We start from the raw sequence: 14,011 nt of genomic DNA on the forward strand, positions 1-14,011 counted from the left end.
AAATCTTTATCACATGTTACTAAAGCACAGAGAAATGTTTTCAGAAATGTTTAAACTATTCTGGGTTTTTTTATACCAGCAAAAAATACCACATCCAATTTATTATTGTGTAAAATGAAGCAAAACTTAACGTCTTTAAAACTTTAACTACAAAATATAAAGTTTAATTTCTCAGAATATATCACCTTAATGAATTAAAATTGTTATGGCCATTTTTTGCTATTGGTTTATTTATTTATTTATAATTTATTATAACTGTAGACTGAGAACTTAACAAGTGGCAGACTATAAACAGATTCTAATTAATACCATGTTCTACCATTTTTGAGTATTATTAATTCTGGTGCAAAATGAAAGAACTATTATGGCATATTGAGTGTAGATTGATGGGCAAAAATTGTAGTTCTTTCTATTCAAATGACTTCTGTGACATAATAGTGCACAAAAAATAAAAGTGTCTGAATCATTTCTAAAGCCAGTGTACAAGGTTTTTGTCTGCGGTTTAGAAACTCAGTTTAACAACTGAGAACATCTTTCATTTCCTACCACAGTGTTGTCCTACCTTGGCTGTGATGGCTGACGGGCTCCAGCAGCAGGTCGATGAACATCCCCAGCTCCTCGGCCTGGCAGCCTGCCAGGAAGCGCAGGATAATGGAGGACCGGGAGGCGGCGCTCGCCTTCCCCTGAAACTTACTGCCTGTTTTACTGCGCAGACGGCCGAACAGGATCCTGTCAAAAACAACAAACACAGGGCTGGTGACTGAGAGACCAAACCAAAGTGTAAGTTACTTCTGTTGTACATTAGTAACTCCTGAAATAGAAAATCAATAAAAAATGCCTCTTGTAGTTGTGGTGGGCAAAGTAATTTTTAAACAGGAAGTAAAAAATGACATCTTTCATTGTTTCAATCATTTATGTATGAACAGGTGTAATTTTTCCAAAGTTCATGTCTGATGTTTTCTAAATGAGTAGAAAAAAAACAAGCAGTCACCAGTAGAGGAAAAGGCAGTTTCCATTCATATTACTGCATAAATGAAACACCAAACCAATATACAGTCATGGAAAAAAATATTAGACCACCCTAGTTTTTTTTTTTCAATTTTTTGTTCTTTGTAATGACTGGTACAACTAAAGCTACATTTGTTTGGACAAATATGATGACAAAAAATAGCTCATAAGAGTTTAATTTAAGAGCTGATATCTAGACATTTTCCATGCTTTTCTTGATGATGACTTTGGTTATTATCATGAAAACCATGGAAAATGGCTAGATATCAGCTCTTAAATTAAACTCTTATGAGCTATTTATTTTGTAATCATTATATTTGTCCAAACAAATGTACATTTAGTTGTAGCAGGCCTTAAAATTAACAAGAAATTGAAGACAACAATGGTCTAATATTTTTTCCATGACTGTATATATATATATATATATATATATATATATATTTAAGTCAACAAGGTAAGTTTTGGAGACAGACTGGCTGGGGACAGGGAATCTGTGAAAGATTCAAACACATTCCTCTTGTTTAAAAGCCAGCTGCTGCTTTCCGGCAGATGAGAAGCAGTTTAATATGGACTGTTTGATTGGCTAATATGTAACTCAGGGTTTTGTTTTATAGGTCAATAAAAAATACTCTCATTTAGCTGTAAGTGATTCTGAGTAAGTTGAAGGAATTGTTTGACATTTAGGGAATACACTTACGGTTTTTCCTGCCGTGGGATAAACTAGAAGACAGATAACTCTCTCGTCTGTCCGCTAAATATGAAGCAACAACTAGCTAACATTAGCTTAGCCTTAAGACTGGAAACAGGGCAACAAATAGCCTGGTTGTAAAAAAAATAATTAAATGAAACTTAAGAGGAGCTGGCAGAAGATTATTTTTCTAAAATGTGGACAGAGTAATGCTGACTGTCTCGCCCTGCTTTGTGATGTATGATCCCTAATATAGGCTCACCTTCATCTTGACATTTTTTTGTACAGATTCAACAAGACCTATGTGTTAATTAATTATTTTTAGCAGTGGACTTTGTTAACTTTGGACCAGGCTAGCTGTTTCCACCTGGTTTCATGCTAAGCTAAATGTACAGACAGTGATACCAATCCCTTTGAGGGAGCTAAAACACATGAAAAAATGAACTCTGCCACACACACACACACACACACACATACCTCATGAGCAATGGGATGAGTCCTTCTCTGTGTGAAGCATCAACCACTCCCGTCTCTGAAATATTGAAATGGACAATCTCCTCTTTGAAGTGTTTGTCGTCCAGGAGCCTCTCAAGATTCTCCCTGTATAAACACACACACAAACAGGGGTCAAAACACACATCACCCTGCAGCTGGCAGGGGTTCAATGTGTTGTACAAAGACTTATTCACAAGACGACAATCATAAATTTAAAGATTCTTTAAAAACTCTTAATTGCCCATAATGGAGCCAAATCATAATAATACTACATGTGTATTTAATAACCATTTAATAAGGTATAGATTGATGACAAGCTGAATCACAGGGTCTGTTCACTGACTCCTGGAATCAGGTCAGTGTGACAGCCTGATGCAGAACAAACAGTCACACTCAATCATCTGTAACGCTAAACTTCCTCAGAAACACACATCTGTCTGCAGGAAGGCTGGAGGTACAGGAAACTGAGAGCTTGATAACTGACAATGATGTCAGCACTGAGGTGGAAGTTAACATTCCTCCGCCTGTAACCGTAGAGAGCTCTGATTCCTATCGAGGATGCTCACAATGACCTCATTGAGGAGAAGAAAGAATGGGAGATTGTTGCTTAAAGGGAGCCATCACTGTATATTTGCTTTCCTTTTCTGGTGGTTACAGTAGTTTTCTTACTTGTATGGCACTATGTTGGAGTCTTTGTATGTGAGAACACATTCCAGTGCCACTCTCTGGATCTGCTGGTCCTGATGGCAGAGCAACTGAAAACAGAGAGGAACATAAATCACATATCATCACTACATCATGCCTTACAAAATACTCAACCGTAATATATTAAGAAAGAAAAGGTCCATGTTGGTTGTCTGAGACGAGGTGTGTGAGGTGTTAGGCTTACCTGGTTGTAGAGCTCACTGAGGCTGCTCTCCAGGTAGAGAGAACGAGGGTTGGTGAATTTGGCGAATACCTTTAGATGGGCAATCAGCTGTCTGGACGGAAATAAAAGAAAATTTCCGCATATTTATATTTAAATATATCAATTATATTTAAAACAACATAACACAAATACAGATACAATGGTCTTAAAGAAATATATCTCAACGGTATAAACTATATGTGCTCTTTATCCCTGTCATATTTGACGAGCTGATAGTGTTTAGAGCCAGGTATCAAACTGCAGTACTTTTTTGGCCCTGACTTGTATGCTGCTATTATTGAAAAACAATCACAGCTGTTTTCAAAATCTGGTCAGATTTATAATCTTGTTTACTTTCTGTGATGAGGTCCTGATCAGTTTTGAATCTACATTTAGTCAATGTCAGGCCATTTATGTAGGAAAGGCTCTTTTAGCTCAATCCACATTTACATCAACAATTTAATTTAAAGAAATGTGGCTTCTTTTAGTAACGTCACAATGAGTAGGAGTTTCACCAAACAAATACAAAAACATTTAGACTCGAAATAATCATTTATGACCCATTACAAGTGTGTGGACGTGTCTGTAGAGACCCTGCCTCTGCTTGAATTTATTTGTTTTTTGTGTGTTCGTGGGGTGAGGGCTGGGCTCAGTAAACTCTTAGCAACCAGATGCCAGGTCTTAAGCTACATCCAAGAGTAAGCCTTGAGAAAGGTGGACACAGCACAGGAAAAAAAATGCAAATACAGTGAAAAAATCCAAGCAAACAAAGTTCAAATGGATATATTTAACAAGCTTGGAGAAATCCTACTCACTGTATCTTTAAATAAAAAAAAATTTAAATTATGATTATATTATCTGAAAGTAAGTTATCATAAAGTTTTTTTAGTGGACATCCTTACTATTTCATCTATTTTTGCGTAACAACATAATATTATGATGGAAATAGAACACAATTTATGAAAATAGGGAAACTAATTAATTTGTTTTATGGTCAGTAACGACTATGAGAAGGAAGGTGGAAGCAACAATGAGTGTGACTGTGATGTCTTACTTGGCAGCAGCTCTCTTTGGAAGAGCCTTCCTCTGCTGTTTGCCTCCCTCCTCTGCCTCCTCTTCCTCTCTCTCCTCCTCTTCCTCCCCAGCCATCCCAGACTCCTCTAGGGCAGCGTCCTCCACCTTCCTCAGGTCCTGAGTGGGAGCCACCAGCAGGTCGGCGGGGTAAAACTCATTCCTGGCAACAAAAGAAACACCAGGGTCGGTACTAGCAGACTGACAGTGTATTCAGAAAATGATCAATCCGATTATTCTTTTTCTTAAATATCCGTCACCGCTCTCGTCTTCATCACTGACCTGATGAAGCGGAGCAGTAGAGGGCTCAGTTCCCGGCTGCGTGGCTCCACCCTCTCAGGAAACTGGGTCATGCAGCGCCACAGCAGGCTGCGGAAGTTGGGGAAGTCCGTCCTCTCGTTGGGGTTGGAGGTCAACTTCACCTGTTCGAGGAACAGCACTCCCATGTCCCCGCTTTCAATGACATCACAGCCCGGCTCGCCCTGCAGACCCGACTCTTCTTCTTCCTCATCATCCTCACTGTCCTCCTGCAATTCTTTTTCTATGACATTCAGAAAGGAAGATCTATGTTTACCACATTTTTTTGCATATTTCAAAACTTGATCATATGAAGCACCAGGATCCTGCAGCCTTACCAGCCAGCCCTGCCACCATCTCCAGGTGTTCATGGTAGACCCTCCAGAAGTCCTTGTTGTCCATCCCTCTAGCATGAGTCCTGTGAGGAGGACAGAAACTCATTTAACATGTTGAATATTTGTTTGTTTGCTGCAAGAGTTAGTCGACTAATGAATCTATGTTGATCGACAGAAAAATAACTGCTAATTGTTTTGATAAGTGATTAAATGTTAATGTCGTTTTTGTGCAAAACTGGCAGAAAATGTTGTTTTCAGCCTCTTAAAACATGAACATTTCCTGCTTTTTCATGTTTTATATCATACTAAATTGAATAATGTTGGGTTTTGGAAGACATTTAAACACACTGTCTTGGACTTTAAGAAACTGGGATGGACATTTTTCCTTATTTTCTGAAATATTATAAGCCACACAAATAATTGAGAAAATAAATAGTAGGTTGGTCCGTGATGAATATAATCGTTACAGGGTTCTAAATATTTTTTCAATGTACGTATACTGGAACATGTAACGTTTAAAAACGGCACAATTTGGTGTATTTGCCATTAAGTCTTGGCACTTACGCCAAGGTCGCAGGACAGAGCTGACCAAAATGACTGTAAATGTAATTTTATACTATTGACAATATACTACTGGAAAAAAACATGACTTTTTCAATTAAAATGTTTATTTAAAAAAAAGAATATCACTACAATCGCAGACGTTAGTTGTAGCCCTATTTGTTTTATTTATTCAAGCAATTCAGACAAAGTTCTGCATCAGTGAGGCCTTAGCATTGTTCGCATTTCTCATTTTAAATCAATGTGTTCAAAGTGACAAAATAATTAAAAATCCATGTACATCCACTGTACAGAAACGTTCACCTTATATTAAAAAAAAGAGCGCTATGGACAAAATGTGAACCACTCAATGAATCAAAATATCATAAGTGTGTTTATTTCAGAAGAATTTATTTCGGCGGGATCCTTTTATACTCACACGAGAAGTTCAATGACTGCGTCCCACAGCGGCCTGAAGTTGACAAACAGCATTGCGATGAGGTAACGCAGAGGCACCTGAGGGAAAATAATCATCTGTTACATTTGTGTACAGATAGAAGTCATAATAATAAATAATCAGTATGACACTAATACAGGAGAGCGTGCTCTGTACCTGCTGGAAGGTGCCGGGCGGACCCTGAGGCAGACTGCGCTGCACCAGGTCGTGTCTCAGCTTCCGGAGGTGAAGCAGCTTTTCTCTGTAGTCCTGCACTGAGGCCGGCACCAGCTCAGCCTGCAGGCACACTGCAAACACCGGCTGCACCTCCACATTCTCCTCACCCTGGACAGAGGGGCGGAAACATGAGCTGCACTGTTTCCTGTATTTAAATTTCATAAGAATCAGGACTGACAGTCGTACCTCTGTCTGCGGAGGGAGCTCTGCCTCAAACTGAGAGAGAATCCTCAGAGTCAGCAGGCGGATCTGAGAGAAAAAACAATTCATTAATTGCTGGTAAAAATATCAACATATTCATATAATCTTTTGATATTTTCTGGCAGCTTATAGGTGGAAATGCAGCTGTATACTGCACACATACCTTGGAGATGTTGGAGGAGAGGTTGGCGTGCAGGATCTGGTGGAGCTCCAGCAGTGCACTGTGGGACAGATGCTCTGAAACACCGCTGAGTGACAGGCGGGTGTAGTACAGGTCTCCTAGCAACAGGGCAGAGTGGTCTGTGGGAAACTTCCTGTAACCGTAATAAACATGACAGTCATGAGTTAAACTGTTAAGTTATTGGTAAAAGGAACCTCGTTGTTACATTCAGCAACAAAAACAAAAGTTTTATTTCTATTTATACAGTTATTACCAATCTGTTGTGACCAGGCGGCAACCTCCGGGTCTGAGCAGGGAGGCAAACCAGGAAGTGGCTTAAGCTGCATTCTAGTGAAAATTCCAGCAGGGGGCCCTGATGGCGGCTGCAAAAGCATTTCTGTCCATTCATTTCGATACAAAATGAGAAAACTTCTCACTTGATTTATTACCTCAGAACACTATGGTCTCAATCGCTAGTAAAAAATCTTCTTCAAGACAATCTGATGTTAATAGTTCAAATAATGGCCCCATCTAGAAGAAAATAGAAAATAAAGGGGCGTGGCTACCTTTGATTGACAGGTCAATAACAAGGCGAGCCATCATCATGAGAGAAGCAGAACAATGTGTCTTCACGGTAACGTGTCAATAATGTTATATATATATATATATATATATATATATATATATATATAAAAGGACGTTCAGTGGTTTGGCCTCATAGCTTTGACCCTTTCACACTGAATTTTCATAACATCCTAACATCCCAGTTAATGCTCCAGTTAATGCTAACATGAATCAGTCAGGTTGAGGTGTAGAGAGGCGTGTGGTCAGTGATCAGATCCCTCTCGCTCCTCCACAGTCCAGATATGGTCTGCTCCCCGTATCGGAAACAAGATGGCGACACAAGATGGTGATGTGTGTAACGCTGAACTCGATGCTTTCAACGGGCCACAAACCAGTGGGGGACGTCACAGTGACTACGTCCATTATTTATATACGGTCTATGGTTGTGACACACAAACTAAATAAAGCTACATATGGCTTATAAACACAGACATGCGGTCCTTACCGTAGGATTGAGTTGATCTTGTCCACAGTGACCAGTGAGAGCAGCTGGGCAGAGCCGTCCAGGCTGAGGAGGCAGCTGAGGGCCTGTCTGGCTACAAACAGGCCAGCTGGAGGATGGAAGAGGAAGACATCAGAACTAGAAAAACTTAATGCATAATTCAAAATCTTGATTCCATTTTCATGCTTGTCCGGGTAGACTCGAAAGAGAAACAGATTTAAAGGAGATTCCTAATGAGGAACTTTTGAGGAACGCTGTTGATGATCATACTTTATAGACAAGTGTGTGTTTTTGGTTAAATTTTCTGCTTAATGTCCGTGATAATGTACAGAAACAACCGGTGCTCACTGGCTCGATTGTTTCATTTCAACAATTTGTGATGTCGACTGGATGTATTTTTTAAGTGTAATTTATGGAGGTGCAACTTATCATCATAATTTATTAACTATTTTTCCCTTCTGCCCAAATGTCTTCAAATAGCTTATTTATTTTGACAGATTACCTGAAAACCCCAAAATATAAAATTTTCAATTTAAAGTGAAGAAAGAAGAAAATATTTGAGTTTTAGAAGCTGTTACTAACAAATGTAAATTATTTTTTTACTCCATAACTAAGATAATTTGTTTATCAAAATCCTTGCAGATATATTTTCTGCTAATTTACTAAAAAACTAATCACCCATTGCAACACTTATAATTATAGCCATTTTAGTTGCCATGCACATTTTGCTATTTATTCTTCTAACACTTTTCATACAAATTCACACATAAAAATAAAACGAGAAATCACAAACCTTTTCCCAGTTTCTCTGTCTCAATCTCACACAAGAGGTGGTTTAAGAAGGCAGTCACAGCAGGAACCACACTAGCTGAAGTAATGGGCCTGAAAAATGGAAAAACATAAAAAGAAAAGATCAGTTTAATAAACAGAATACATCAGTCAGACCAAACAGGCATCACCTTACAGCTACTGCAGTTACAGTCATGGAAAAAAATTATAAGACCACTGTTTTCTTTAATTTCTTGTTCATTTTAATGCCTGGTACAACTTAATATGTATTTGTTTTGACAAATATAATGGTAACAAATAGCTGATAAGAGTTTAATTTAAGAGCTGATATCTAGACATTTTCCGTAGTTTTCTTGATGATGGTTTTGGTTATAATCGAGAAAACCATGGAAAATGTCAAGATATCAGCTCTTAAATTAAACTCTTATGAACAATTTTTGTTGTTATCATTATATTTGTCCAAACAAATGTACCTTTAGTTGTACCAGGCATTAAAGTAAACCAGAATTTGAAGAAAACAATGGTCTAATAATAATTTCCATGACTGTATATTAGGTTATTCAGACTGAAACCCACCAACAAACACAATGACTATGTGACCAACGTTAGAGAAGAGATTTTCCTTTGTGTGTGTGTGTGTGTGTGTGTGTGTGTGTGTGTTACCTGAGGTGTGGTAGAAGGACCAGGGCGGCCCAGGGCAGCGACAGGTCAGTGATGGATTGGTTCTGCTCCTCAGGAAATTGGATCAGGGACAGCACCAGCTCTGGCACTGTTGATGTTGAACTGCTGGTCTTACCAGCCTCCTGACTGCTAAACAGGAGACAAACACATTCAGCTCCAGGAAAATAATACATTCAGGGAGACTTTTAGAATGCATCAGTCAGAATGTATCTGATGCAAATGAAACATGACATGTCTGCTGCAGTATCTCACCCTGTGGCCTGCCCCGTGAAGAGCAGTGGGTAGGTTTCAAAGGCCAAGGAGCCATCTGTGGGGGGCGGAGCTTTGGCGAGGATCAGACTGACCAGCACATCCAGGCCACAGTGGCGAGACAGAGGATCGCCACAGCCGAACAACCCAGCTGTGAAGCGCAACAGGCTGGGGAGGAAGAGCTGGAGGAGAGGGACAGAGAGGAGAGTCAGGGAGAACTGAAATCAGAGAAAAATCCTGGATGTAACTCTAGTGACGACTCACCTGTTCAAACTGTTTCATGGTGAACATCTCCTTGGTGAACTCCAGGATCAGATCTTGCCCCATTGTGCCGCCAAACACCTTGTGAACGAGGCGGAGAGACACATTTATACACATGTACTTAAACTGCACATGTTGAAAAATTCTAAAAGAAATAGATTATTTTCTCCTATTCAGCACAAACCAGGCGGCAACCTCATGGTGTGAGCAGGGAGGCAAACCAGGAAGTGCCTTAAGCTGCATTCTACCAAAAATTTCAGTAGGGGGCGCTGACAGCAGCTGCAAAGCATTTCAGTCTATTCATTTCAATACAAAATTAGAAAAGTTCTCACTTGATTTATTACCTCAGAAGAAAATTCAGGACAACACTATGGTCTCAATCGCAAGTAAAAAATCTTGTTCAAGACAATTTGATGTTAATAGTGTACAATTTGGGGCGTGGCTACCTTTGATTGACAGGTCACTAACAAGGCGAGCGTCATCAGGAGAAAAGCAGAACAATGCGTATATTGTCAATAAACTTTAAAAAAAAAAAAAAAAAAAAAAAAAATATATATATATATATATATATATATATATAAAGGGTGTTTACCAGTTTGGTCTCAGAACTTCGACTTTTTTAAACATTTTGTCAATTAAAAATGTCTTGTTCAGTGTTTGGTTGGACTAATAGACACTCCAAGGAGTCGCTGTTTATTTTTCTGAGGTAAGTAACGTACATTTTGTTTTTATTTTTTGTTGACCAAAATGAACATCTCAGTTAATGCTAACATGAACTAGCACTTCTCTCAGTCAGGTTGAGGTGTAGAGAGGCGTGTAGTCAGTGATCAGATCCCTCTCGCTCCTCTACAGTCCAGATATGGTCTGCTCCCCATTTCCGAAAAAAAAAGATGGCAACACAAGATGGCGACGAGTGTAACACCGAACTCGATGCCTCAAACGGGCCACAAACCAGTGGGTGACGTCACTGTCACTATGTCCATTATTTATAGTCCTTGGCACAAATACACACCTTCTGAACAGTCTCCTGAATGAGCTCTTTGCGCAGAGTGATGTTCTCCCCGAGGAGCAGAGAGGAGGTGATCTGGAGGAGCAGGCGGGAACAAGAAGCCGACAGAGACGAGCTCTGAATCAGCCGCAACACCGTCTGTAGGCAAGAGCAAATAACATGACAAAAATACAGCAAAAATACCCTATTAAAGGGGATAGCTTTTATAACAATATCTCTCAAATGAGTGTTCTTTTACCTGGCAGACAGCCTCTGGCTTGGAGACCTTGGCTCCGTCCTTGTGGGACACCAGGGTGTGGAGAATGAACAGCAGCCTTTCCAGCTGCTCTGTTGCCTGCTCCGCCTCTTCTCCTTTCACCTCCATAATACCCAGGACCTCCACCACACTGACCTGCACATGAAGACACACCACCATCACACACAAGACGGGGAAAGTAACAAGAAATCCTTAAGAGGGTGGAGAAAGGGCTGATCACACACGATGATCTTCAATGCCTTTTAGATCCAAGTGTCTGAGTGTCTGGGAGGGGTTTGGGATGCTCTGACTGACATTAAAACACCTTGCCCACCTGTAAGGACTCCCACAAAACCAGGATGTGTTCTCTCTCGACGTGATTGGCCGCAGCCTGGGCCATGTGATCCAGAGCGTCCCTGACAGTGTCCCACGGCAGGGAGGCTCCTGGGTTGGTTGAGGGTCCGAGCTTATTCAAAGCGACAGTGAAAGCCTGGAGGGTAACAGAAAATTCAGGATTACTGTGAATTTTATTGTCCAGCTTTGTTCAGTCCTCATTTACACATTACAAGGCTTTAGATTTCTTCGCAACAGACGTCAACACTTCACATCATGCTAAACAACTCTGAAATGAAATCTCTGTCCGTCACAAAGATTCTGCACACGACAGCGCCCACTTCTTGAGAAAAGAAACTCACATTTGCAGCGCAGGAGTGAAACATGCTTCGGACTCCTTTGCACATTTCAAACAGCAGTTGACCTGCTCCCTCCGCTTTGTCTGGGTGCTGCTGCAGGTCTGAGAACACAAGACTCAGCAGGGCATCAAGATCTGGGACCTGTGTGACACAATGAGACATCATTCAAACATTACTACTGTAAGTAGTTTAACTTTAGATGGTGGATGGATGGATGGATAGATAGGAACTGTATTAATCTTTATAAATTGCAATGCCAGCAGCAGCACAACACCAATACAATAAAATTAAAAGTTTGAGAGTTCAAGAGACAAGACATTTCCACTTTTTCAATTAAATTACTGACGTAAATAAACTTTTCTATGATATTCTAATTTAATGAGATGCACCTGTACAATAAATGCATGGTGTTTACAAATTCAATGAGTAATCATGTAAAATAATTGTGATTATGATTTTTTTTTATATATAGTTGAGCAGTCTGCAAATAACTCACCTTTCTCATCAAAAAAGAGAAGCTCTCTGCTGCAAAATTGCGGATGTGTTCTTTCTTGTGCTCCAACAGTGTGCTGTATAAACTGTGGGGTGAAAAGAGATTTTAATATTCCTGCATAAGAAATGTGCACTCCTCCAAGAACACATCAATAATAGGTGAATGCTGCAAAAAAAAGCAAAAAACAGATCCATCGGCAAAGCATCCACAGAGTCTGACTGGTCTTATTTCCCACCTGTAGATGTTGGGCATGTCCTTCACCATGAGCCTCCACAGGTACTTGTACAGGTAGGAGAGACAGGTGAAAGCCCACTCCAGGACCTCTGTGTCCTGGGTGTCCAGCAGTGAGGTGATCAGAATGAAGAAGTCAGGGAAGTGTGGGTAGAAGTCAGTCTGCAGGTCTCTGGCCAGCTGCACCACCAGGCTGGAGGAAGGAGGAGAGGAGAGATACAGCTCATCTGCTAATTCAACAACAATTTCTATAATCTGGTGAACACAAGACAACTTACTCCAGCAGTGGCTGGTAGGCCAGACTGTTTTTGACAGCCAGGTGTGTTTTCAGAGTCTCCACTATCGTCTTCTGATGAAAAACCAGCAGGTTGAATGACTGGCTCTGGTTGGAAACCTCTTTCAGAAATGTAGCTGTGGAAGAAAGGCATTCACGTTACAAACAGCATTTTCCGGTTTACTAGTAGAAACATTACACTATTTTTGTCCCTACAGGTGATAATAAACCAAATGATTATTATATTTTATACATACTGAAATGCTCTGTCAAGTTGAGGTCTCTCCATTTTGTCAGTCCTTCTGAGAAGTATGTCTCTACTTCCTGAATGAGAAGCAAACAAGTCATTAAACAATCGGATGCAAGCACGAACACACATGCTTGTGAAATAAATAAGATGAATCTTTATGTTTCCGAAGTTACTGACTGTACAAACCTCTTCATAAGATCCAGTCCTGTCAATACGATGGATGACATCAATGTTGACATTGGCGAGTCTTTCAGCAAAAGTGAGAAACTGGAAAATAAAACATGTCAGAAGGGGTTATCATCTGCTACAGTTAAAAGACAACCGATCTAAGAATTATCATCTAATTATAGAATTATATTAAAGACAGGTTAAATGCCATCTCTTCCATAACATATTAAACTGTACTACCCTACAAAGCCTAACTGCAGTAACTACGCAAAGGGTAAAACTGAAAAAAATTGCTTTAAAGTTTTTTGTATTTTTTAACTGACAAGTCAAATGAGTTATAGGTAGGTAAGTGAGAAGACACATATTTCTACATGTATTGATGATGTCATCTTTATGCTCAAAAATCATGATGAATAATCATCATGATGATTTATTTAACCTTTGTCCCCAAAAATGTAGTTACTGCACTCTGGTTTTGCATTGCTGTAAAAGGTTCTAATAGTGATGCACAAACAATTCTACAATTCTAACTAATTCTAATTCTAACAATTCTACAATTCTATTCAAATATTTGTGTATTTTAGACTTGATATTATAAAGTAATGTTATATTTTAGTCTAAATATAATTTTATCTCACTTTTTTACTGAATTACTATCTGGAAAATAATCTCCCTATCAAATAAACTTATCATTTCTATTATTCTTGTCTTCACTATTCAACACAATGAAGAAATACAAGGCTATACTGTATCACAGTATTATTTCTCTGAAATAAAGCAAATTTGAAATCTAAAACTTTGTCACAAGATAAAACAGACATAAAGGAGTTCATTTCTAGTTATAACATATTTTCGACCAAAAATATAGTTACTGCAGTTAGGCTTTGTAGGGCAGTATACTATCTGAGTGAAAGAAACAGTGTTTTTCGCTACATGTTTGGTCATAAAATACCTGTCAAACAAACTGATACTACATTAACACGGTTGTTTTTATCTCCGTGTGTCTCTATTAGCATCATGCTGCAGTGAGTTAGTGACTCTCACCCTGTAGGTGTTCTCAGATTTGTGATACGAAGACTTCGATTTAATCTTCATCTTTGTCTTGCTGCTTATTTACGTGTTTACTTGTATTCCAAATGTCCTCGTGAGATTTAAATGATTCATGAAAACTAGAAAAAGTGTTTCTTCTCTTCGCTACTGTTTACACACACGCCGACACCAGGGAGCAGCCATGCTGA

At 39.3% G+C, this 14,011-nt stretch overlaps 1 protein-coding gene across 1 annotated transcript in view; it reads right to left on the minus strand.

Annotated features, from left to right (window-relative positions):
* The window catches only part of utp20 (UTP20 small subunit processome component), a 31,460-nt gene extending 17,460 nt beyond the window's left edge, over positions 1-14,000 (minus strand). The window contains exons 1-26 of the mRNA XM_059326450.1: positions 13,818-14,000; positions 12,792-12,872; positions 12,613-12,679; positions 12,360-12,492; positions 12,086-12,274; positions 11,854-11,935; positions 11,361-11,498; positions 11,000-11,155; positions 10,669-10,821; positions 10,434-10,568; positions 9,425-9,502; positions 9,164-9,342; positions 8,894-9,040; positions 8,235-8,323; positions 7,445-7,550; positions 6,379-6,529; positions 6,201-6,263; positions 5,955-6,122; positions 5,781-5,857; positions 4,805-4,884; positions 4,452-4,710; positions 4,153-4,332; positions 3,081-3,171; positions 2,861-2,946; positions 2,174-2,296; positions 563-729 (exon numbers count right to left, since the gene is read on the minus strand). Coding sequence (XP_059182433.1) covers positions 563-729; positions 2,174-2,296; positions 2,861-2,946; positions 3,081-3,171; positions 4,153-4,332; positions 4,452-4,710; positions 4,805-4,884; positions 5,781-5,857; positions 5,955-6,122; positions 6,201-6,263; positions 6,379-6,529; positions 7,445-7,550; positions 8,235-8,323; positions 8,894-9,040; positions 9,164-9,342; positions 9,425-9,502; positions 10,434-10,568; positions 10,669-10,821; positions 11,000-11,155; positions 11,361-11,498; positions 11,854-11,935; positions 12,086-12,274; positions 12,360-12,492; positions 12,613-12,679; positions 12,792-12,872; positions 13,818-13,868 — 3,229 coding nt within the window. The 5' untranslated portion in view covers positions 13,869-14,000. The remainder of the gene's footprint in view (positions 1-562; positions 730-2,173; positions 2,297-2,860; positions 2,947-3,080; positions 3,172-4,152; positions 4,333-4,451; positions 4,711-4,804; positions 4,885-5,780; positions 5,858-5,954; positions 6,123-6,200; positions 6,264-6,378; positions 6,530-7,444; positions 7,551-8,234; positions 8,324-8,893; positions 9,041-9,163; positions 9,343-9,424; positions 9,503-10,433; positions 10,569-10,668; positions 10,822-10,999; positions 11,156-11,360; positions 11,499-11,853; positions 11,936-12,085; positions 12,275-12,359; positions 12,493-12,612; positions 12,680-12,791; positions 12,873-13,817) is intronic.
* Between the last annotated feature and the right edge of the window lie 11 nt (positions 14,001-14,011).

Source organism: Centropristis striata, chromosome 22, assembly GCF_030273125.1.
Source record: "Centropristis striata isolate RG_2023a ecotype Rhode Island chromosome 22, C.striata_1.0, whole genome shotgun sequence".
Classification (NCBI taxonomy): domain Eukaryota; kingdom Metazoa; phylum Chordata; class Actinopteri; order Perciformes; family Serranidae; genus Centropristis; species Centropristis striata.